Source organism: Trypanosoma melophagium, assembly GCF_022059095.1.
Source record: "Trypanosoma melophagium isolate St. Kilda chromosome Unknown ctg4segment1, whole genome shotgun sequence".
In the NCBI taxonomy this organism is placed as follows: domain Eukaryota; phylum Euglenozoa; class Kinetoplastea; order Trypanosomatida; family Trypanosomatidae; genus Trypanosoma; species Trypanosoma melophagium.
Window position 1 is genome coordinate 821,833 of NW_027125179.1, and position 18,149 is coordinate 839,981.

Below are 18,149 nucleotides of genomic sequence, written 5' to 3' on the forward strand. Positions count from 1 at the left end.
TCTGAAATCTCTCATTTTTCTGTTTTTCTACCCTTTTTTGTGTATTGAACGTGTTTTTTATTTTATTTTTCTCTCATTCTTCCAATTCCTGTTTTTTTTTTTACCTCTTTTTTCTGGTCTGCCAAAGATGATAGAGCTTGCAAAGCCAAGTTTCCGGAGACTTCTCCGTTGGCACTCCTCTGTATTATCACGCACACGTCATGGGCATCTATGTGTTCTTGTGATTTTCTGCACATTACTTATTCTTTGTTTTCTTCTCTCCACGCCATTGGTGCTTTCCTCCGTGCCGGATCTCGCGAGTGTGCGTGTTGATGAACGAATTGACTCTATGGAGTTTCTGTATGATGTGTTGTCAAAGCGCCAAGATGTACGGGATGCACTTGCGACGGTCTACGATGTTCGCAGCGAAGCAGCGCGGATGTCTGTTCCCGCCTCTTTTCAAAGAAAGGCAACAGCGATGTTCTCTGCTTACGGAGGCACAAAGAGAAAGTTGTTGCAGGCCATCGAAACACAGCGCATTATTGAGGTCTGGAATCGTGTCACTAGCGAGAACGCGGTGTTTAACAATATTCGAAGTTTTAGACCTGGTGGAGGTAACGCTGGTTCAAATATAGGGGAGAGGCTCGCCGTGAAGAAGTTATACACAGAAGGAAGTGGAGCGGATAAATGTGATTTTTGTAGTAAACAACGGACTGCAGAAGATGTATTTGGTCGAATAATAGGAAATTATTCATACACTGCATCTAATATTGCCAAATTAAGTAAATGGCATGGTCTTATCATAACTAATGCCCACAATCCCCTAGATTTTGATGAAAAGGTTATCGCCGATATAATCACTGTCTCACACAAGTGGTTTAAGAAGGTTCATAGCGAAGATCCTCTTCACATTTATCCCAATATTATTTGTGACATTGGCAAAAAGGCTTCAGCATCACAAATTCACTTACATTTACAGATGGCATTAACGAAAGATCGTTATTTCTCTGGTACAGAACAACTTCTTCGTGCAGCTGCTTTATACTCGAAAAATAATAAATCTAGTTATTGGAATGATATTGTACTTTTGCATAAAATGATTGGTTTGTCAGTACCAGTTGGTGACAGTGTGATACTATCTAATCTTTGCCCACGCAAAGAGAAAGAAATCTTAGTGCTTTGTAGAAATCCTGAAAGTCCCTCATTTGCCCGTGCTATTGCTATTGTCTTGATTACACTTCGTGATGCTGTTGATGTGAACTCTCTTAGTTTTTTTATTTCTTATCCTCCGTTTGGCAAATCAGGCGACTATAATTTGGACGATGTTCCTGCTTTCATGCGTGTGATTGACAGAGGAAGCGCATTTGATCCCCGTGCTGATACAGGAGCACTGGAATACTTTGGAAGCACATACATTGCCAGTGATCCATACAAAGTTGTTCCACACTTGCTAAAGACGAGAGACCGTCTCGATGGAGGCGGTGACAGCAAGCATTCTTTTCTCAGACTGTGATGGATCATGGGAAGTATCAGAAAAAAGAGTGTAAACCCCCTCTTTTTTCCCCTCCTCTCCAGTCCACTCCCGAAAGAAGAAACGAAACAAAAAAACAAAATGAAGGTGTTCCTTACCAAAAAAAAAAAAAAAAAATACATTTGCATGAAAAAAAAAGAGGAGAAAATTTTTGGGATTTAAGAGTTATGTTTTTTATTTGATTAAATTGTTTTGATTATATGAGGTTTTTTTTTCTTGTTTCACTACTAGTCATTCATTTTGCTCTGTTTTTCTTTTCCTTTTTTTAACCCTTTTCTCTGCTCTCTTCTCCTTTGTATTACATGTATTTCTATTTATACATGCATGCACGTTGTGTAAGTCACTGCGTGTGCGAGTGTGCGTGAAGAAAGGGACAGTACGAGGAAAACCATTTTCTCTTTCCTCACCCTCTGTGTCTCTTTACCTTTACCTTTACCTATATATATATATATATATATATATATAATGACGTGTGCGTGTGCGTGTGCTTTTGCTTTTCGTCTTTCCCCGGTACTTCGCACTGGGCAGCTTGCGCTGCGGGAATTACAGTTGCCCCCGCGCCACACCGTAGACGGTGCCCCAACGCTTGATGGCACACTCGACATGGTTGGCTACCAATTATTCGTGGACGGGCTCCTGCCCCCGCCCCCTGCTGTGCGGGCACAACAACAAGAACTGCAATTACAACGACATCAACATCAGCATCAGCTTCAACAACAACAACAACGGATAGCGGCTGCGGCAGCGCGTGTACGACGACACGGTGTAGTGCTGCGCCGCAGTGTGAAGGAGACACATCTCACGATTGGCTGCGATGAGGCGGGCCGTGGTCCACTCGCCGGGCCGGTGGTGGGTGCCGCCGTCTGTCGTATTCCTCTCTCCAGCTTTAACAATGATCTGCACGGACTCTATAATGATAAGGAGCAATTTCAGATATTTGATAGTAAGTCTCTTTCAGAGCCACAGCGAAATGTAGTGTTTGAAAATATCACAGGGTATCAAAGTTTATTTGACTTGGTGGCGGATAAATCATTTGTAGTTCATCATGTAGCTGGTGATTCAGCCCCTGATAATGCCTTGACGAAAAGGTCCTCCTCGCATGCAAGACTGCAAAAATTGTCATTTAAGAAACTTCTTTCAATGCAGACACCGTATTTGATTTCATATCATGGTGGTAATGTTTATGGTAATTATCTGTATTTGTGGTCTATTGGTATAGCTAATCATACGTACATTGATGTTTTCAATATATTTACGGCTTCTATGCATACATTACATCGTTCATGCCTTGCTGTTTGGCGAATGTTAAGCGATACACGTTTCTCTTTTGAAAAGGCACCGCGACCGAAACATTGTTCCATTGCCCAATATCTTTTGACACGCTATTGCATTGCCGTATCCCATGATCATCTGAAACGTTATCAAGTACCATCAAACATTGAATTGGATGATGATGCCAATGAGTTCCTCGATATGAGTGCTGTTCAACCACCTCTAGTATTAGTAGATGGAAACAGTGCCCCTGAGGAGACTGTAAACGTTTTATCAGACATGCGCATAGGTGGTCTTGTGTTACCTATAATAGAAGGTGATAAACGTAGTCTGACCATAGCAGCAGCATCTTGTCTGGCAAAAGTAGCACGTGATGAAATTATGAATTACTTAGATACACTCTTTCCCAAGTATCAGTTTGCAGTGAACAAGGGATACCCAGTAGAGTACCACATGCGTGCTGTGCAGCGACACGGGGTGTCATCGATCCACCGAAAGTCGTATAAACCCTGCGCTACTGCGATTGAGAAGCAGTTAAGGCGTAAGGCGCGGGGATCCCAATTATAAGGAAAAATTCCCGTATAGATAGATGCAGGGGTTGAAAGACACATACATATACACATACGCAAAAAAGAAGAAAGAAAAGAAATTTTTTACAAGTTGACCACACACGCAAACACTGCAGAGGCGTTAAGAAATTGAAAGTAACGACTGAAAGAAAAAAAGAGTAAAAATAGACATGATATTTACCTATCAAATGGCGCTAGTGGGTGGTGGTTGTGTCGTATTTTTTTCTTTTTGTATTTTTTCCCCCCTTATTTTGTACCGTTATGGTAGCTGAAAGCACTTCTCTGGAGACCCCCTCACAACCAATTCTATTTTTTTTAATTATTTCACCGCTTTACATACTCTCCAGATTCTGCAAAAGCAAAGGAAAAAAAAGAAGGAAGTAGTTTAAATGCTTCTAGAAAGGTGTTAATCGTAATGGAGAATATCTCTACGCGTAACGTTTCTCAGTTGAACTTCCCAGGTGATGAATCCCTCGCACTGTTATCAACAAAGCTAGCGAACCTTGAGCAATCTATAAGTGATCTACAAAAATGTCACGAAAAAGAAGAGTTTCAGTTTCAAGAAATCCATGCAAAGTTAAATCAAGAAAAGGCACACATTGCAAGACAGTTGTTCGTTGCTAACGAAAGGTGTACAGAACTCACTGATTGCATCATGCACACATTAAAATCTTCAGACATCACCTCGTTGCAGGAGGAGTTGCAACGACTCTCTCATACTGAGGTTGGACTGCAGGTCTTAAAGCTTCAAACAGAGGAGGAGATCTGCTCCTTGAGGGAGCGTATGATACAAGTAATTCGTGGAAATAACCGGAATGACTCAGGACTAACTTCTAACTGACCTTTGCTGTTACCTTAGTATATAAATAAGAAATCCATGGCTATATCTATCTATCTATGCATTCATGTATATATATATTTTTTTTCCCTTGTTGGAAATGTGTACGTGGGTATATGTTTAATTTATCTTTCATAGTCTTTTTTTTTTTCGGTATGTAATATATCTGGGTTATTTTAAAATATCCATGAGTACTTTACATTACCGAGGTTTATTAGAACTTATTGACTCCAGAGATTTTGCGCTATTTTCCTAGAGAGAAAAGAGAATGAGGAAATGAAAAAGAAAGAAAATGAGAGAGAAGAATCGTGGTAAACCTGTAATTCCAAATGAATTTTATGGGTTTATATTCTCTTCCCGAGTGCTATTCAAGATAAGCTTCCAGGACGATGCAGAGTGTGCTGTACCGCTAAGGGAGTTTCTTGAGTGGGGATGTGATAAACGGGCTAAACTCTTTTTCTCACCCCCAGAGGGTTCAAAAGGGGTCAGTGGTGTACTCAATAGAATCACTGTTGACTCCCATTTCAGGTATATATTTCATCATATTTATCGGTTTGATGTGCCACTGTTACACTTGATCTGTTTTTATTATTCTATTTATCGTCAATAAGTCTCATGGTCTTTTTGGATGAAAAATCTTTACTTTGAGGTCTGTTGAAAGACTCTCATTGAATTCAAACACAATGCTAATCCAATGTCTCTCTGATTTTTTTTTTCTGTGTGTGTGTGTGTTTTCTGCCCCATTTCGTTTACTCTTGACCCCTCGTTCCAGCTTGGTCTTTGATAAATAGCAGGCACGCACACAGATATACACGTATATATATATATATATATATATATATATATATATATATATATATATACGGAGGCTTTCCTGATCTTACTTTTTTTTTAAATGTCTACAACGAGTTCTGATTGGTTTTTCTATTCACTGTTATTATAAATGTAATGAAAATTTTCATTTATTTGCCTTTTTTTTTTGCTGAAGTGCCAATGTTAGTGCTGCGTCTTGTTGGGGATGAATGGTCGTGGGAGGATCGCATTGCCCTTGCGATGCCGCCGTAGAAAACCTTCACGATGTGTATTCCGCTGCTGGTCTCCAAGCTCGGTCTGGAGAAGTGGGGTGGCCTCACTCTGTACAGAACGGAGGGACGGCCGCCAAGCTGCTGCCGCCCAACAATCCCGTTGGATATGGCAACTTGGCCGCAGAAGGAGCGAATACGGGACGGCACGGTGTTGTGGGTACGTGCGGCACCCTCGCTTGTACAGCAGGAGCGGGAACGTGTGTTTCAATCCTCTCTTGAGGAGTGGCGAAAGAAGAATGGACTCACAGGCATCGCGGATGATGGTAGTGATGTTAAGCGGTTTATCGCAGAATTGAGTTCACACTTAAATAAGGCTGACACCAAGGAGTTGAGTGAGCAGGAGCAGGAGGCACGAAATACAATAGAGGGTGAGGTACACCGCTTGTTCGCTCACATGATTTATACACAGCGTACAACAGTGGAAATGGAGTCAGAGGAACAAAAGTACAGGCAGAGCTTGGAGGAGGAATATGCGACTATGATCAAAGAACTTTACCAAAAGTTTTTATTTTCTTTATATAGTGGAGAAATTAAGCGTTTGGAAGCACTAGAGCAAAAGGGTCGATATGCGACTGATGAAGAGTATGATTCTACCACTGGATTACTTTACGCGCGGTTGCGGGAAAATCTTCAGGTGATTTTAGAAAAAGAGTCTAATATGTTAAGGGATTTAAGCCTAAAAAGGAAGAGTGAGGAAGAAGAAGATTCTAATGGAAAAACTCCAAATGCAGAGGAGATACTACTAAATGTGCGGACAGAGTTACAAAGATTGCTAGAACCCGTGAAAGAAATGTATAATGCAGGATTAGAAGAACTTCAAAAACAAAGGGATCTTAATAATGATCATGCTGAGACCTTTCTCGCACATTTCCGAGAATATATAGTTTATGCACTTCGTTTTATCCACAGTGAGGCTTGGAAGCTAGGTGAACTGAAACCATTGCCTATAATATCACCTGCGGTGACAAAGATCAAGGAGTTAAATCATGCCATGGAAAAACAACAGCTTCTTCTTAAAGAATTAATTGGGGAGTATCAAAACCTGGAATTGTATGCCTCAACTGATTTGCATGAAGTTAGTGTAAAGACAACGCTAGACGCACTTCACGTGACACAGCTAAATATGTGTCGTTACCTTGAAACCCTGCATCAGAAACTGAGCGTAATTCTTGCATCATCTTGTGAAATAGTAGATACAAACGATAAATCAGATGGAAACCTTTCTCCAATTCAAGAAAAAATTGTACGGCAAGATGAATCAGACTTAAAGCAAGCAAAATCTTTGACGGTCTCGATATCTACAAACAAATACCTTCAGTTAGGTGAAGATGGAGTATTAAAATCTATGATTCATAATGATACATATAATATTTTTGTTTTTTGTGTCACGGTGTATGTTACTAGCAAAAGAAGGATATCATTAGACTCTAGAGGGTGTGAAAGATTTCCTTTACAAATTAATAGTACAGTGTGGATCTGTGCAAGGTGCTGCAGATGAACTTTGTTAGACCTATCGTGTGATCTCACATCCTATGCGAAAACGCTTTCTTCGTGTTACAGAAGTTCATGCACCACATTTGTCTGCAGTGGTAGACCTTATGCTTTATCTCTATACGGTAAGTGAAGTGGAGCTCTTGTTGTGGATACAGCCGGAGTTGACTAAACAAGGTAATTTTACAAGGTGCGTAGGTGATGATGGTGTTGCTTATTACTATCATGACGCTGCTGACATGAGTCAATGGGTAAAACCTACCACCGTATTGACTGAGTAATGACAACTGAAGTTAATTTATTGGGATATTTCTCATCATTACAGGAGGGAAACAAAATACGAGGAGGTTCCTGTAGTCTTTTTTTTTCGCTTTGTTTTACTTTGCTTGATGTTTTTTCACATTAGTTTCCCCAGATGTATGCAGGTTAGTTTTTTCCCTTCACCTAAGAAGGTACACGAGTCTTATTATTTAATTATTATTATTATTATCGCTGCCTTTATGTATTACTTTTCCTCATTTCCTCTCCTTTCTTTCTTTGTGATTAGTTTATATTATTCTTGTGTTAATTGCGATACAACGGCATGTCTGAAACAACCATTGCCTTTCGCTGCAAGGACTTTGTTCTGGTAGCGGCCGCCGGCCTCAATGCGTTTTATTATATTAAGATCACGGACCATGAAGACAAGGTAACGCAACTGGACTCCCACAAAGTTGTGGCGTGTGCGGGGGAAAATGGGCCGCGGGTAAACTTTGTGGAGTACATAAAATGCAATATGGCGCTAAAGCGAATGCGAGAGCACGGGCGTACTATAACGACTGCCGCAGTGGCGTCTTTTATGCGAAATGCCCTTGCGGAGTCACTGCGCAGCCGCGATGGGGCGTGTCTCGTGAACAGTCTTCTCGCCGGCTACGATGTGCCCCCCGAGGCAGGCAAAGATAATGCGAATGACAGCGAAAGTGAGAGTGAGAGCGGAAATGGCGTTGGGCCGCGGCTGTATTATCTCGACTATCTCGGCACGCTGCAGGAGGTGCCGTACGGCTGCCACGGCTACGGCGCCTCGTTCGTCACCGCCGCCCTCGACCGCCACTGGCGCCCCGACATGACCGCGCAGGAGGGCGCCGATCTCATGCAGCGCTGCTGTGACGAAGTGCGGCGCCGTGTGGTGATCAGCAACGACACGTTTATCTGCAAAGCCGTCACGGCAGACGGTGTCGAACTGGTGCAGAACATTCATTAGGCGGGTAATGTTCACCATTGACATGTAGGGGAGAAGCAATACTTGTGTTTGTGGGTTCATATGTGTGTGTACGTGTGTGTGTGTGTTTTCTTTACGTCTAGTCTTATTTTATTTTATTTTTATTGTTGTTGGTGTTGTTTTCCTTCCATATAGCTTCTATCACTTGTTTGCAGGCAGAGAAAAGAGAAAAATATAAAAGGAAAAGAGAAGGAATGATGGAAAAACAACAGGAACAAAAACAACGACAACAACAAGTACAAGGATGAAAGAATACAATGTGCTTTGTTTTTTTTTTTTTCTTGATGGTTCCACTGGTTCCTTTATGTCTCTGAATGGCATCACCCATCCTCTCTTTTTTATTTATTTTATTTTCCCTTACTATATAACTGGTTTTTCTTCCCATATCCCTCATCTGCAATCAGGGTCTTTGGAGATAGAAGGAATAATAAAAGCAAACATACCAGAAAACCAAGGAATACTCAATAAAAAAACGAAGGAAACAGGGGACAAATAACGTCAAGGAAGGAGTAGGAGAAAAGAGAAATAAAAAAAAAAATACATTCACGCAGCATGGCAAATGAGGTGAGTCATTGGAGCTTCTTTCAACTCCCACCTTTTTTCACATTGCAACCAGCTCCTGCGTCATTTGAGCGGCAGGTATCCCTGTGGGGGAATCTCATCATGGATCACGCAGTGTTTCACACACCACTCTCGAAACCCGGTGCATGTTCATTTCTCCGACTTTACAAGAGTACTAGTGACGTCTTCCGAAATCAATCACTTAACCGACGACTGGCACCAAGTGCAGCAGGCCAAATGCTGGAGTTCCTTGCGACCCAGCAACCAAATCATACGGCCCTTGTATCGAGTGGTGACAGTAAGGGAGTTGCCCTTCTGGTGGCTACTAATTTGGGTGGTTTTAAAGAAATTGAACAATCTCTACTTTCGTGGATTCTTGATAGAGGTGCAGGAACTACCACGGCCCATCTAGCACAGTCAGGTGTGGTTATGACATTTGATGAGTTGGCATCCAGTAATTGCCTATCGTACAAACGAGATCATGACCCTATAATGAGTAGAATTTCTCACGAGACTTCAATACCTGTTGAGGACGTGGCGACATTGTCTGATGAACAGGCAGTTCGTACACTTTTACAGGCGCTTAAATCCAGGCCTGTCTCACTACTAAGTCCTTTCCGTATTACATTCTTTAATCTGGACGGAACTGAGAGAGAGCCGTACGAGGGTGTGAAATTTGGTGGAGCTACACTGGCTTGAGGTGACGGGTTTTGTTTCTCCCTGTGCATATATATATATATATTTCTGGTTTTTCTTTTTCTTTTTTCATTGTCTCTCTTTCTTTCTCTCTCTCTCTCTCTCTCTCTCTGTGTATCTTTTTACTTGTCTGTTATTTAATGAAGTCAGGCTTTGTGTTTTTTTTTTTTAGCCTGTAAGTTATGTTGAACTTTTTTTTTCCCTCTTCCTTATCAAAGTTATCACGTAAGGAAGATACGAAAGAGTAATGATGACCGCTAGCAACAAGGACGCTGAGGGTCCCTGTAATTTGGATTATATTCGACAATATGTGGCCCCGTTTAACTACCCCTTGGAAAAGATGAGCGATATGACGGAAGAAATGCGTGCAGAGTGTAAAGAGATTGTGGTAAACGCTATTGAAAAGCATGAGGACAGTTACGAACTTGCGGCAAAGCACATAAAGGAACAGATGGATAAAAAATATGGTGCTTCATGGCATTGTGTGATAGGTGAGGGATTTGGATTTGAGATCACATACGAGATGAAACACATGATGTATATGTTTCACAAGGGCTATGTAGCGATTGTTGTTTTCAAGGGGCTTTAAAGGGGTGTATTTATCTGAACAAGAGGTCTTAGAGTTATTTGAGCGCTATGTACATAGAGATATACGAAGATGCGTTGTACCAGAGACGTTACAAAACAGAATAATACAAAGAAACCAAAAAAAAAAAAGAAAGAAAGGAGACACCTTAGTTTCAATTGAAGCGATTGTGGAAGAACCACTTCCCCCATTACTATCAGATTTAATAATCCACAAAAATCAAAGTGGAAAATGGCGGTAGATTAATTCAACGTTTCTTTCTGAGACTATATAATTTGTCTTATGCAATGTTTTGAGATACTCTTCGTTGCTGTTGCTGCTCTTCCTATTATTATTATTATTGTTATTATTATTATTATTATTATTATTATTATTATTATTATTATTATTATTATTGTACTTTAAATTACGATTGGGTGATATGTTTTGTTTATTTTGTTTTCTTCTTTTAACTGTTTTATTTTTTTTCTTCGTTTTCTCTTATTATTATTATTATTATTATTATTATTATTATTATTATTATTATTATTATTATTATTATTATTATTTTCATTTTCTTGATATTTGGAGCTGTTTCATCATTAAATACGACGGCAACTGCTGCAGTCCAGGTACTGCCACGCACAGTGGCCGAGTGGATAGGTGTACTGCGAGGTGCACTGCAGCTGAGCTTGGATGAACTGCCAATACCAGAACACTTCTACTTGAGAAGACTGGACACTGGAAACCGTTTCTTGCCCATGCAAATGAAAACAACATATTTACAGAAAAAACGAGATAGCGCCGTTTTGGTCTTGCTTTCACCTCCCCCTGTGTCGGCTGGATATGAATTTCAAGAATTATGTATTACTCTTACAAAGCGCACGACCAAACTCCGTCGGCACAAAGGGCAAATGTCTTTTCCCGGTGGCGCCGTTGATGCCGGTGAGACAAAAGTAGCGGCAGCGCAACGAGAAACATTGGAAGAAGTGGGCATTAATGCGTCAGCGTACACTGTTTTAGGTCCACTGCACCCAATTATATCTTTGGATGGCGATTCATGTGTGCATCCATTTCTTGCAATTTCCAACTCTCCAGTGTCTCCAATATGTCAAAGTCCAAATGAAGTGACATCGATTCATTATTTACATATTTCTCGTTTATTATTACACGGTGACCAAACACACTATCGTCTTTTAAAATATAAGTCTTACTCATCTCCTGTTGCAACACATTTTCCATGTTTCTTTGCTAGTAATTCTCAGGTTACCTACTGCAATGACGCCAGACCTTCACAAAATGTGGAACCATTAGCGGAGGACAAGGGGCTTTCCCCATTGCTTCCAGTTGACTTCCCTGGTGAGTTGGTCTGGGGATTAACCGCATTTGTTTTGTGTGAACTGTTGATACGCCTCTCCAAAGGGTTAGCACAAACTTACCCTTGTAACTTAAAAAAAAAAGATTTATTAAGGTGTTCTCCTCTCATTGCTCGGGATCCGGATGCTCCACTCGGGAGGCTTTAACTTCACATGGAAGCAGGTTACCGGAAAAAAAAAGATATAGATGAAATGTAGCGAAAAGAGAGAGTGTATTGGAATTTTAATTTTTTTGTTATTATTGTTGTTATCGTATGTGATTTTTATTGATGTATAGTTTTTTTTGGGGTGGGGGTATACCTTTCCTTGAAACATCATCACCCCCTTTTTTTTTCCTACCCTTTAATTATCTTTGTTTCTATTTTTTTTCTTTTTGCTTTCAATAATTTATAATTCACTTTCTGCGTTATTGGAAGGGGTATTGTGCGGAATAAGGAATTATGTTGGTAAGTTTTCACCATATTTTGCCAATGATGATGCTGTTACTGCTACTTCTATTGACGTGGCATTCAGAAATTTTATCTGCTGCTCAAACTGATATTCGTGTTGGAGATGCAGTAGAAGGGTTTAAAAAAGCTGTATCTGAACATGACGTAAAAGAAGTGCAACGTATACTTCATGACAGCACACTAAAGACACAATTAGCAAAAAGTGTACCAACTCCTCTTTTTTGGGTGGTAAATGAGGAAATAGATTCTAAGAGCCTTGCACGTATAACGTTGCTTTGTTTAGAAAACTTTGGTGATAGCAATTATGACTATGATCGTCATCATCCGTTAACTCTCGCAGTACGGCATCACCTTACACATGTAATAGCTATGTTATTGGAATGGCCAGACACCATTAAGGAGGTTTTGGCTAAATATCTTTGGTGTGAAGATCTTACCTTTCTACCACAATCCATAACGGTAATTCTTAGCCCCGATAGCCCTGCCTGTTTCCGTAATTTTGCTCGAGTAGTGGATTATGATCAGAGTAAGTTAGTGGCAGAAATGCGAAAAAAGGAAGAAACAAAACAAGTGACATCAAAGGAATTTGATTGGTCGAATCCGTTTTTGACCCCACCACTAGGAGAGCGACCTTCCTCAAAATACTTCGTGATGAATCCACGTGCCTTCAATGATTTTTGTGAGGCAGTAGGATACTACTTTTTGGGCGCGTGGGATCCTATGTACGTGATTTTGTATTATGTTATTTGTGTGGTGTCGTGTTTTTTGGCGTGTGGGGTTTTTGTGGCAGCGGCGCGTCGATAACTGCAGCTAAGCTTTTTTGCAAGGTTAATTTTTTTTTACGTGTTTATTGCTTTGAAAGTGGGCAAGAGGATAGATATTGTACATAGATGCTTTGCTGTGGTACGACAATATTACAGAAAAGGAAAAAAAAACTTCGTATCCTCAACGATGCCTTGAGCATTGTATGAAAACCGCTGAATTTTTTTTTGTTTTGCCCATATTTATCTAGTACTTGGCATCACTGTTTTTTTCTTTCTCTTTTAGTATTTTTATTTTTTTTCCTTTGCTGTGAATACCTTGTTTTTGCCCGTTTCCTTCTCTTCTGTTTTATTTCCTCCATTCTCTTTCTTCTTCCCATTCCATTTCCCGCAGCCCCCCATCGCCCATGGCCGTCCCGGAGGCAACGCGGGCGAAGGCGCTCGCCCAACTCACCGCCACCCTCGCCGAGTTGCGGGAAATCGGGCCGACTGCCGCCGCTGCGTACGCCGAGTCGGTGGTGGCCGCCATGGCCGCCGCGTACACCAACAAGGAAGCCTTTAGAGACCAGTTGATGAGTCTTTTGGCTAACATGCGAAGTCTGGACGGCGAGTTAACTCGGGTTGGACCGGCCGCTCTCGCTACAATGAAACCACAGGAGATGCTTTCAAGAAAGCAACGAGAGGAGAGGAGTCGTTTCTTGCGAAAAAGAACACGTGAACAGATTGTTTATGATGCGACTAGCATGCTTTGCACAACGTGCAAGCTTGTGCGTCCCGATCGTCTCAACCTCAATCAATTGGCACTAGACTCAGAGGAAAATGGAACACAGTTTGAATACAACTTTGACAATCTCTGTCAATGTAATCATGACAGTGATGAAGACACATCCAGTACATCATCAACATCAACGTCGGATACGGATAAAGACGTAATGTCTACTAATAAGGATGACTCTACGCACTCGTAACCAAATATTTTGTCTTGTAGTGTCTATACAAGTTCATCAATTTTCTATTAATAAAGTGTTGATATGGAAACCCTTATGTGGGAGGATGCTCTGATTTCCCGTACTTTTTGTTTTTTTTCTTCCCTTTTTTTTTACTTTTACCATGTTTAATTACGATAGAAATGTGGGTGCTAGGAATATTGACCCAAAAGTAAATAATGAATGCACAGGAAACCAATGGGGCGAGTGTACTCAACGGTCTGTGGGAAGAAGGAGTAGGAGTTGCTCTCTTATGCTGTGATTTTACACCACGCCGCCTTAGAGATGATGGTGAAACAGACGTTATGACTCGAGAAACTTTAGAGCTGCTAGAGCGAATGCGGGTGGATTTGAATCAGATGAAGAGCTCTGTTGACCTTCGTGAACAGACTGAACGGACCATGTCTGTTAGAGCCGCACGTCATTTGATGGTATCGCTCAAAAAAACTGATCCAAATTCACAGGATATAAATGATGTTTCAAATCTTCGTCTGCCTCGTGGTAATTTTTATTTCGTTCCCATGGCGACAGCTCCACTAACGAGTCTCTCATTGTATGGTAGTAGTGTTGATAGTAGTGAGGGAGGGGTTGCAAAGCAGCGGCAGCAGCTCGTGGAGCACCTGCCCAAAAAACAAGTGAATGCTACTGATAGATTATTTGAAAACCCTCCTTGGAATGCTTCTACAAGTTTTCAGAGACTTGAAAAGAAATCGGCAGCAAAAGGGGTACAAAGGAAAGTCTCTCCTGATACTGAGTCTGCACGAAAGCAACTAGGAGGACCTTTGAGGGTACCAGTTGTATTACCTACCCGTGAAAAAACAACCACGTCTCCCATGTTGAATTGGGATCCTCCTGAGTCTGATATTTTTCAGGGAGAGGTTATAGAGGATAAATTCAAGACGACAGATAATCTTTTTTTGTCTGATGAATTTCAAATTCGTGATTATTTAAGACGTTTAAATATAGTAGGTTGTGAAGTAAAAGAGTTTCAAGAACGCATAGATGATGATGTACTAAATGGTGTCGCACTCCGTCGACTGGTAGGGCTTGTACTTAATGCCAAGGGAAACAAAGAAAACTACACTAATACTATACTTCCATTGAAAGCTAAAAATATCGAAGATGTTCGACAGAATTATTTAGTAGCTCTTAATGCAATAGGAAATGCTGAAAAGATGTTTTCGCTTTCTATTCCACGAGAATGCCGTCTCATACGTCCGGAGAGTGTTATTGTAAGAGGTGAATCAAGTTCACTTTTTTTACTACTACGTACAATTATACATTCATGTTTGCCAACAAACTATGTACATCTTTGGAATTCGCCCTCTTTGACATGGCAACCTAACTTATATGTGGATAGTTACGCCCCTGAAACAATGCGTACTCTTGAGTTGGCAGTGTGTAGTTTTTTATATTCACAGGATGTTCTTGCTGATCCTGTTGCTCACCAACTTCCTTCTGATGATTCAATTGTTCCAAGCGCTCTCAATGCGCCTTTTTTGCCACCTCATAAAAAGCAATGGTGTTTGAGGAGAGATGAATTCCCTTCTCTGTTTATTCCTTCAGTGTTTCCTTTCCTCACGAACGGTACCGTATTGTGTGATGTTGTTGAAAGGATTACCGGTAACCGACTCACTGTACACAGGAATCCAAGGGTAAAATCAAACTGTATTGAGAATATTCAAACAGCATTTACAGAACTTCAAAAATATTCTCCGTCAAGAATGAGTTCTCTCTTTATTGATAATCCTCATCATGTTTTCTATGGTGACCGGCGGTACATTTTGTTGTTGTTAGAGGATATTATGAGGTTAAAAAATGGCGCTTCCCCACGGCGGCGTGCCCCTTGCAGCATAGATGTACCATACCTGGGGCCGAAACACTTATCCCATGTCTCGCGTCCCGCCATTTCTGATTTAGCCGAGGGGAAATTACCTGTAACGGCGTTTGATCAACAAATTAAGCCTTCTGGGGCCTTTTTTACCAGTTGCTCCAATAAGGATGCTAATGACAATAGTGGCGGCAGCAATAACGGTAGTGGTAGGGATAGTGGTGATGGTGGTGGTATATGTTCAAAAACCCCCGAGCGCACAGCTTTGCGTTGTGTCATTGCCTCACCATTGTCAAGCGGTGGTATCGTAAAACAATCTGTTCGTCCTGAAAGGAACTTCTTCTCACCTTCAGCTTTGCCATGTGAAGCAAATCCTGAGACGTGTATAAGTGGGTTTCCCTTCACAACGTTTAATGGCTCAGTATACACAGAGTCAGATATTGAGGCAATAAGGAAGTGGTTTATTGCTGTACTTGGTTCTGAGTTCCATTATACTGCTGCGGATACTTCCTTCTCAGTCTCGTGTAAGAATTTTCAAATACACGAACGATGCCTTATCTTTTCTGATGGTGTAATTTTGGCACACCTCATACGAACCTTGGAACGTCGGCGTTGTACAGAGCTTGAGTCGGTAGAAATGCACGCGAAGGCTCCCGCAGCAAAACGACGCAACATTAGAAAGTGCGTTTCTTTTCTGCAAAGAGAAAAGAGAGTTTTGCTGGATGTACCTTTACTTGACGAGATACTCCTTTCTGGGGATAGCCGTGGTGTGTTATACGTGATCAACTGCCTCAAGTACACGTATCGTTTTGCAGTAAAAGTATAGAGATGATGGTAAGAAAAGAAGAAGAAAAAAAAAAGAAGACATATACAGCTGTGTATATTTCTTTATTTCTGTGAACTTCTATGTGTTCACAGGTGTCTGTTTTTGACTTTTTTCTTTTTTTTCTTTTCCTCTTCACACTTGTAAAACGTAAGTAATCAATGTAGTAAAGCGCTTTCCTTTTTTTCTCTTTTTTTTTTTTGAGGAACAACTACGTAAATATCTTATTTGTTTCCAATTCTTGATTGTTTTTCTTCTTCTATTTGTTTCACATTCTACCCTCGTGCTGACATCACCATTTCATATATCGTCAAAGTTATTTAAAAATAAAATAAAAAACAGCAACACATAACAAGTTATAAAACGAATGTCATGTACGTTGGTATTGACCTCGGAACTTCTGGTGTAAAGGTGGCGCTCGTGGCCACAGATGGCTCTGTTATAGATACAGCAACATCACCTTTAACTGTCTCACGACCCAAACCGCTTTGGAATGAACAGGATCCTACAGATTGGTGGAAAGCAACAAATAAGGCGATGAATATTCTTAAACGTAAGCATGACATGAAGAAGGTTCTTGCTGTTGGACTCTCTGGTCAAATGCATGGTGCCACGCTTCTTGACAAAGATGGGAACGTCCTCCGCCCTTGCATTCTTTGGTGTGATGGACGTTGTGCTAAACAATGCCGTGAACTTGAAAAGGTTGTCCCACACTCTCGAAAAACAACAGGTAATCTCATGATGCCAGGATTTACAGCAGGTAAACTACTATGGGTAAAAGAAAAAGAACCTGATGTCTTTAAAAAGGTAGATAAGGTTCTTCTACCTAAAGATTATTTACGTTACCTCATGACAGGAGATTTTGCTTCAGAGATGTCTGACTCTTCTGGGACGATGTGGATGGATACTGCAAAACGTGACTGGTGTGATGATCTACTGCACGCATGCGGACTCTCACGGCGAAACATGCCAAAACTTTATGAGGGTACTGCTATTACCGGACATTTGAAACCATGCATCGCTCAAGGATGGGGTATGAACGAAGTTCCAGTGGTTGGAGGAGGAGGTGATAATGCAGCAGGAGCAGTTGGAGTTGGTCTATATAAACCTGGTCAGGCGATGCTATCTCTTGGAACTTCTGGTGTTTACTTTATTGTATCTGATAAGTTCCGTTATAATGTTGATGAAGCTGTACATAGTTTTTGTCATGCGATCCCTAATTCGTGGCATTTAATGTCAGTGATTCTCAGCGCGGCGTCTTGCCTTGACTGGGCTGCTCGCATGACTGGCTGTGGGAGTGTGAAGGAGTTTGTCACGGAGGCGGAGCGGGCAGACGGTTTTGATGAGGCCCCCGTCTGGTTTCTCCCATACCTCGCCGGCGAGCGCACGCCGCACAATAACCCGAACGCGAAGGGAGTCTTCTTTGGCCTGACGGTGCGGCACGGGCGGCCGGCGGTGGCTCGCGCGGTTCTCGAAGGCGTCAGTTTCGCCCTCGCGGCGGGCATCGATGCCGTTGGCCGCTGCGGTCTGCAGCCGTCGAGCATTACTCTTATCGGCGGCGGCTCCCGCAGTCGCTTCTGGCGCCAGATGCTCGCAGACGTGACGGGCAGGCCGATGGATTACTGCACCGGTGCAGAAGTCGGACCCGCTCTCGGTGCCGCGCGGCTCGCACAGGTGGCCAGTGAACAGCGCCCCCTTGAGGAACTTCTACCACGACTCCCGCTCGTCCACACACACCAACCCAACGCTCAGCAGCACAAGATCTACCAGCAACGAAGGAAGGTCTTTGAGGAGCTGTACAAACACCTAGAACCCCTTATGCCGTCCAAACTATGATAACAGAAAAAGGATTTTTCCATTACCTTGGCATGTCTCATGGAAGGTAGTTGGTCAAGAAAAAGAAAAAAAAAGAGGGAAGTTTCTTTAGTAGTAGTGGTAGTGATAATAATAATAATAATAATAATAATAATGTTATTACGGTTTTTGTAATCAAAAACAGAAATGGAAGCAGATGCTCTGGTGTGGTGTATTTTGTCTTCTTATTTTATCTTTTTCTGATTTATGAATCAAGAGATATG

The 18,149-nt window shown here is 41.5% G+C and overlaps 12 protein-coding genes across 12 annotated transcripts; all 12 read left to right on the forward strand.

Annotated features, from left to right (window-relative positions):
* Window positions 1-127: 127 nt before the first annotated feature.
* LSM04_008346 (uncharacterized protein) lies at window positions 128-1,492 on the forward strand (the record flags this gene model as incomplete). The annotated part of the gene is made up of 1 exon (XM_067339266.1): window positions 128-1,492. One exon carries the CDS (start codon window positions 128-130, stop codon window positions 1,490-1,492), a length of 1,365 nt encoding a protein of 454 aa, XP_067188026.1.
* Window positions 1,493-1,975: 483 nt separating this feature from the next.
* Window positions 1,976-3,349, forward strand: LSM04_002314 (Ribonuclease HII/HIII domain; the record flags this gene model as incomplete). Its single annotated transcript, XM_067339267.1, has 1 exon — window positions 1,976-3,349. One exon carries the CDS (start codon window positions 1,976-1,978, stop codon window positions 3,347-3,349), a length of 1,374 nt encoding a protein of 457 aa, XP_067187780.1.
* Window positions 3,350-3,766: 417 nt separating this feature from the next.
* LSM04_009766 (uncharacterized protein) lies at window positions 3,767-4,192 on the forward strand (the record flags this gene model as incomplete). Its single annotated transcript, XM_067339268.1, has 1 exon — window positions 3,767-4,192. The coding sequence occupies one exon, from the start codon at window positions 3,767-3,769 to the stop codon at window positions 4,190-4,192; it is 426 nt and encodes a 141-aa protein (XP_067188092.1).
* Window positions 4,193-5,182: 990 nt separating this feature from the next.
* LSM04_001443 (uncharacterized protein) lies at window positions 5,183-6,772 on the forward strand (the record flags this gene model as incomplete). Its single annotated transcript, XM_067339269.1, has 2 exons — window positions 5,183-5,250; window positions 5,332-6,772. 2 exons carry the CDS (start codon window positions 5,183-5,185, stop codon window positions 6,770-6,772), a joined length of 1,509 nt encoding a protein of 502 aa, XP_067187731.1.
* A 34-nt stretch (window positions 6,773-6,806) lies between these two features.
* Window positions 6,807-7,046, forward strand: LSM04_001871 (uncharacterized protein; the record flags this gene model as incomplete). Its single annotated transcript, XM_067339270.1, has 1 exon — window positions 6,807-7,046. The coding sequence occupies one exon, from the start codon at window positions 6,807-6,809 to the stop codon at window positions 7,044-7,046; it is 240 nt and encodes a 79-aa protein (XP_067187760.1).
* A 302-nt stretch (window positions 7,047-7,348) lies between these two features.
* LSM04_001030 (Proteasome) lies at window positions 7,349-8,005 on the forward strand (the record flags this gene model as incomplete). Its single annotated transcript, XM_067339271.1, has 1 exon — window positions 7,349-8,005. One exon carries the CDS (start codon window positions 7,349-7,351, stop codon window positions 8,003-8,005), a length of 657 nt encoding a protein of 218 aa, XP_067187716.1.
* A 570-nt stretch (window positions 8,006-8,575) lies between these two features.
* LSM04_002457 (ESCRT-II complex) lies at window positions 8,576-9,283 on the forward strand (the record flags this gene model as incomplete). Its single annotated transcript, XM_067339273.1, has 1 exon — window positions 8,576-9,283. The coding sequence occupies one exon, from the start codon at window positions 8,576-8,578 to the stop codon at window positions 9,281-9,283; it is 708 nt and encodes a 235-aa protein (XP_067187788.1).
* A 247-nt stretch (window positions 9,284-9,530) lies between these two features.
* Window positions 9,531-11,368, forward strand: LSM04_004306 (NUDIX hydrolase domain; the record flags this gene model as incomplete). The annotated part of the gene is made up of 2 exons (XM_067339274.1): window positions 9,531-9,839; window positions 10,478-11,368. 2 exons carry the CDS (start codon window positions 9,531-9,533, stop codon window positions 11,366-11,368), a joined length of 1,200 nt encoding a protein of 399 aa, XP_067187852.1.
* A 293-nt stretch (window positions 11,369-11,661) lies between these two features.
* Window positions 11,662-12,474, forward strand: LSM04_008022 (uncharacterized protein; the record flags this gene model as incomplete). Its single annotated transcript, XM_067339275.1, has 1 exon — window positions 11,662-12,474. One exon carries the CDS (start codon window positions 11,662-11,664, stop codon window positions 12,472-12,474), a length of 813 nt encoding a protein of 270 aa, XP_067188016.1.
* A 364-nt stretch (window positions 12,475-12,838) lies between these two features.
* LSM04_006432 (uncharacterized protein) lies at window positions 12,839-13,399 on the forward strand (the record flags this gene model as incomplete). Its single annotated transcript, XM_067339276.1, has 1 exon — window positions 12,839-13,399. One exon carries the CDS (start codon window positions 12,839-12,841, stop codon window positions 13,397-13,399), a length of 561 nt encoding a protein of 186 aa, XP_067187934.1.
* Window positions 13,400-13,596: 197 nt separating this feature from the next.
* On the forward strand, window positions 13,597-16,074 carry LSM04_004876 (uncharacterized protein; the record flags this gene model as incomplete). Its single annotated transcript, XM_067339277.1, has 1 exon — window positions 13,597-16,074. The coding sequence occupies one exon, from the start codon at window positions 13,597-13,599 to the stop codon at window positions 16,072-16,074; it is 2,478 nt and encodes an 825-aa protein (XP_067187875.1).
* A 369-nt stretch (window positions 16,075-16,443) lies between these two features.
* LSM04_007134 (Carbohydrate kinase) lies at window positions 16,444-17,907 on the forward strand (the record flags this gene model as incomplete). Its single annotated transcript, XM_067339278.1, has 1 exon — window positions 16,444-17,907. The coding sequence occupies one exon, from the start codon at window positions 16,444-16,446 to the stop codon at window positions 17,905-17,907; it is 1,464 nt and encodes a 487-aa protein (XP_067187964.1).
* Between the last annotated feature and the right edge of the window lie 242 nt (window positions 17,908-18,149).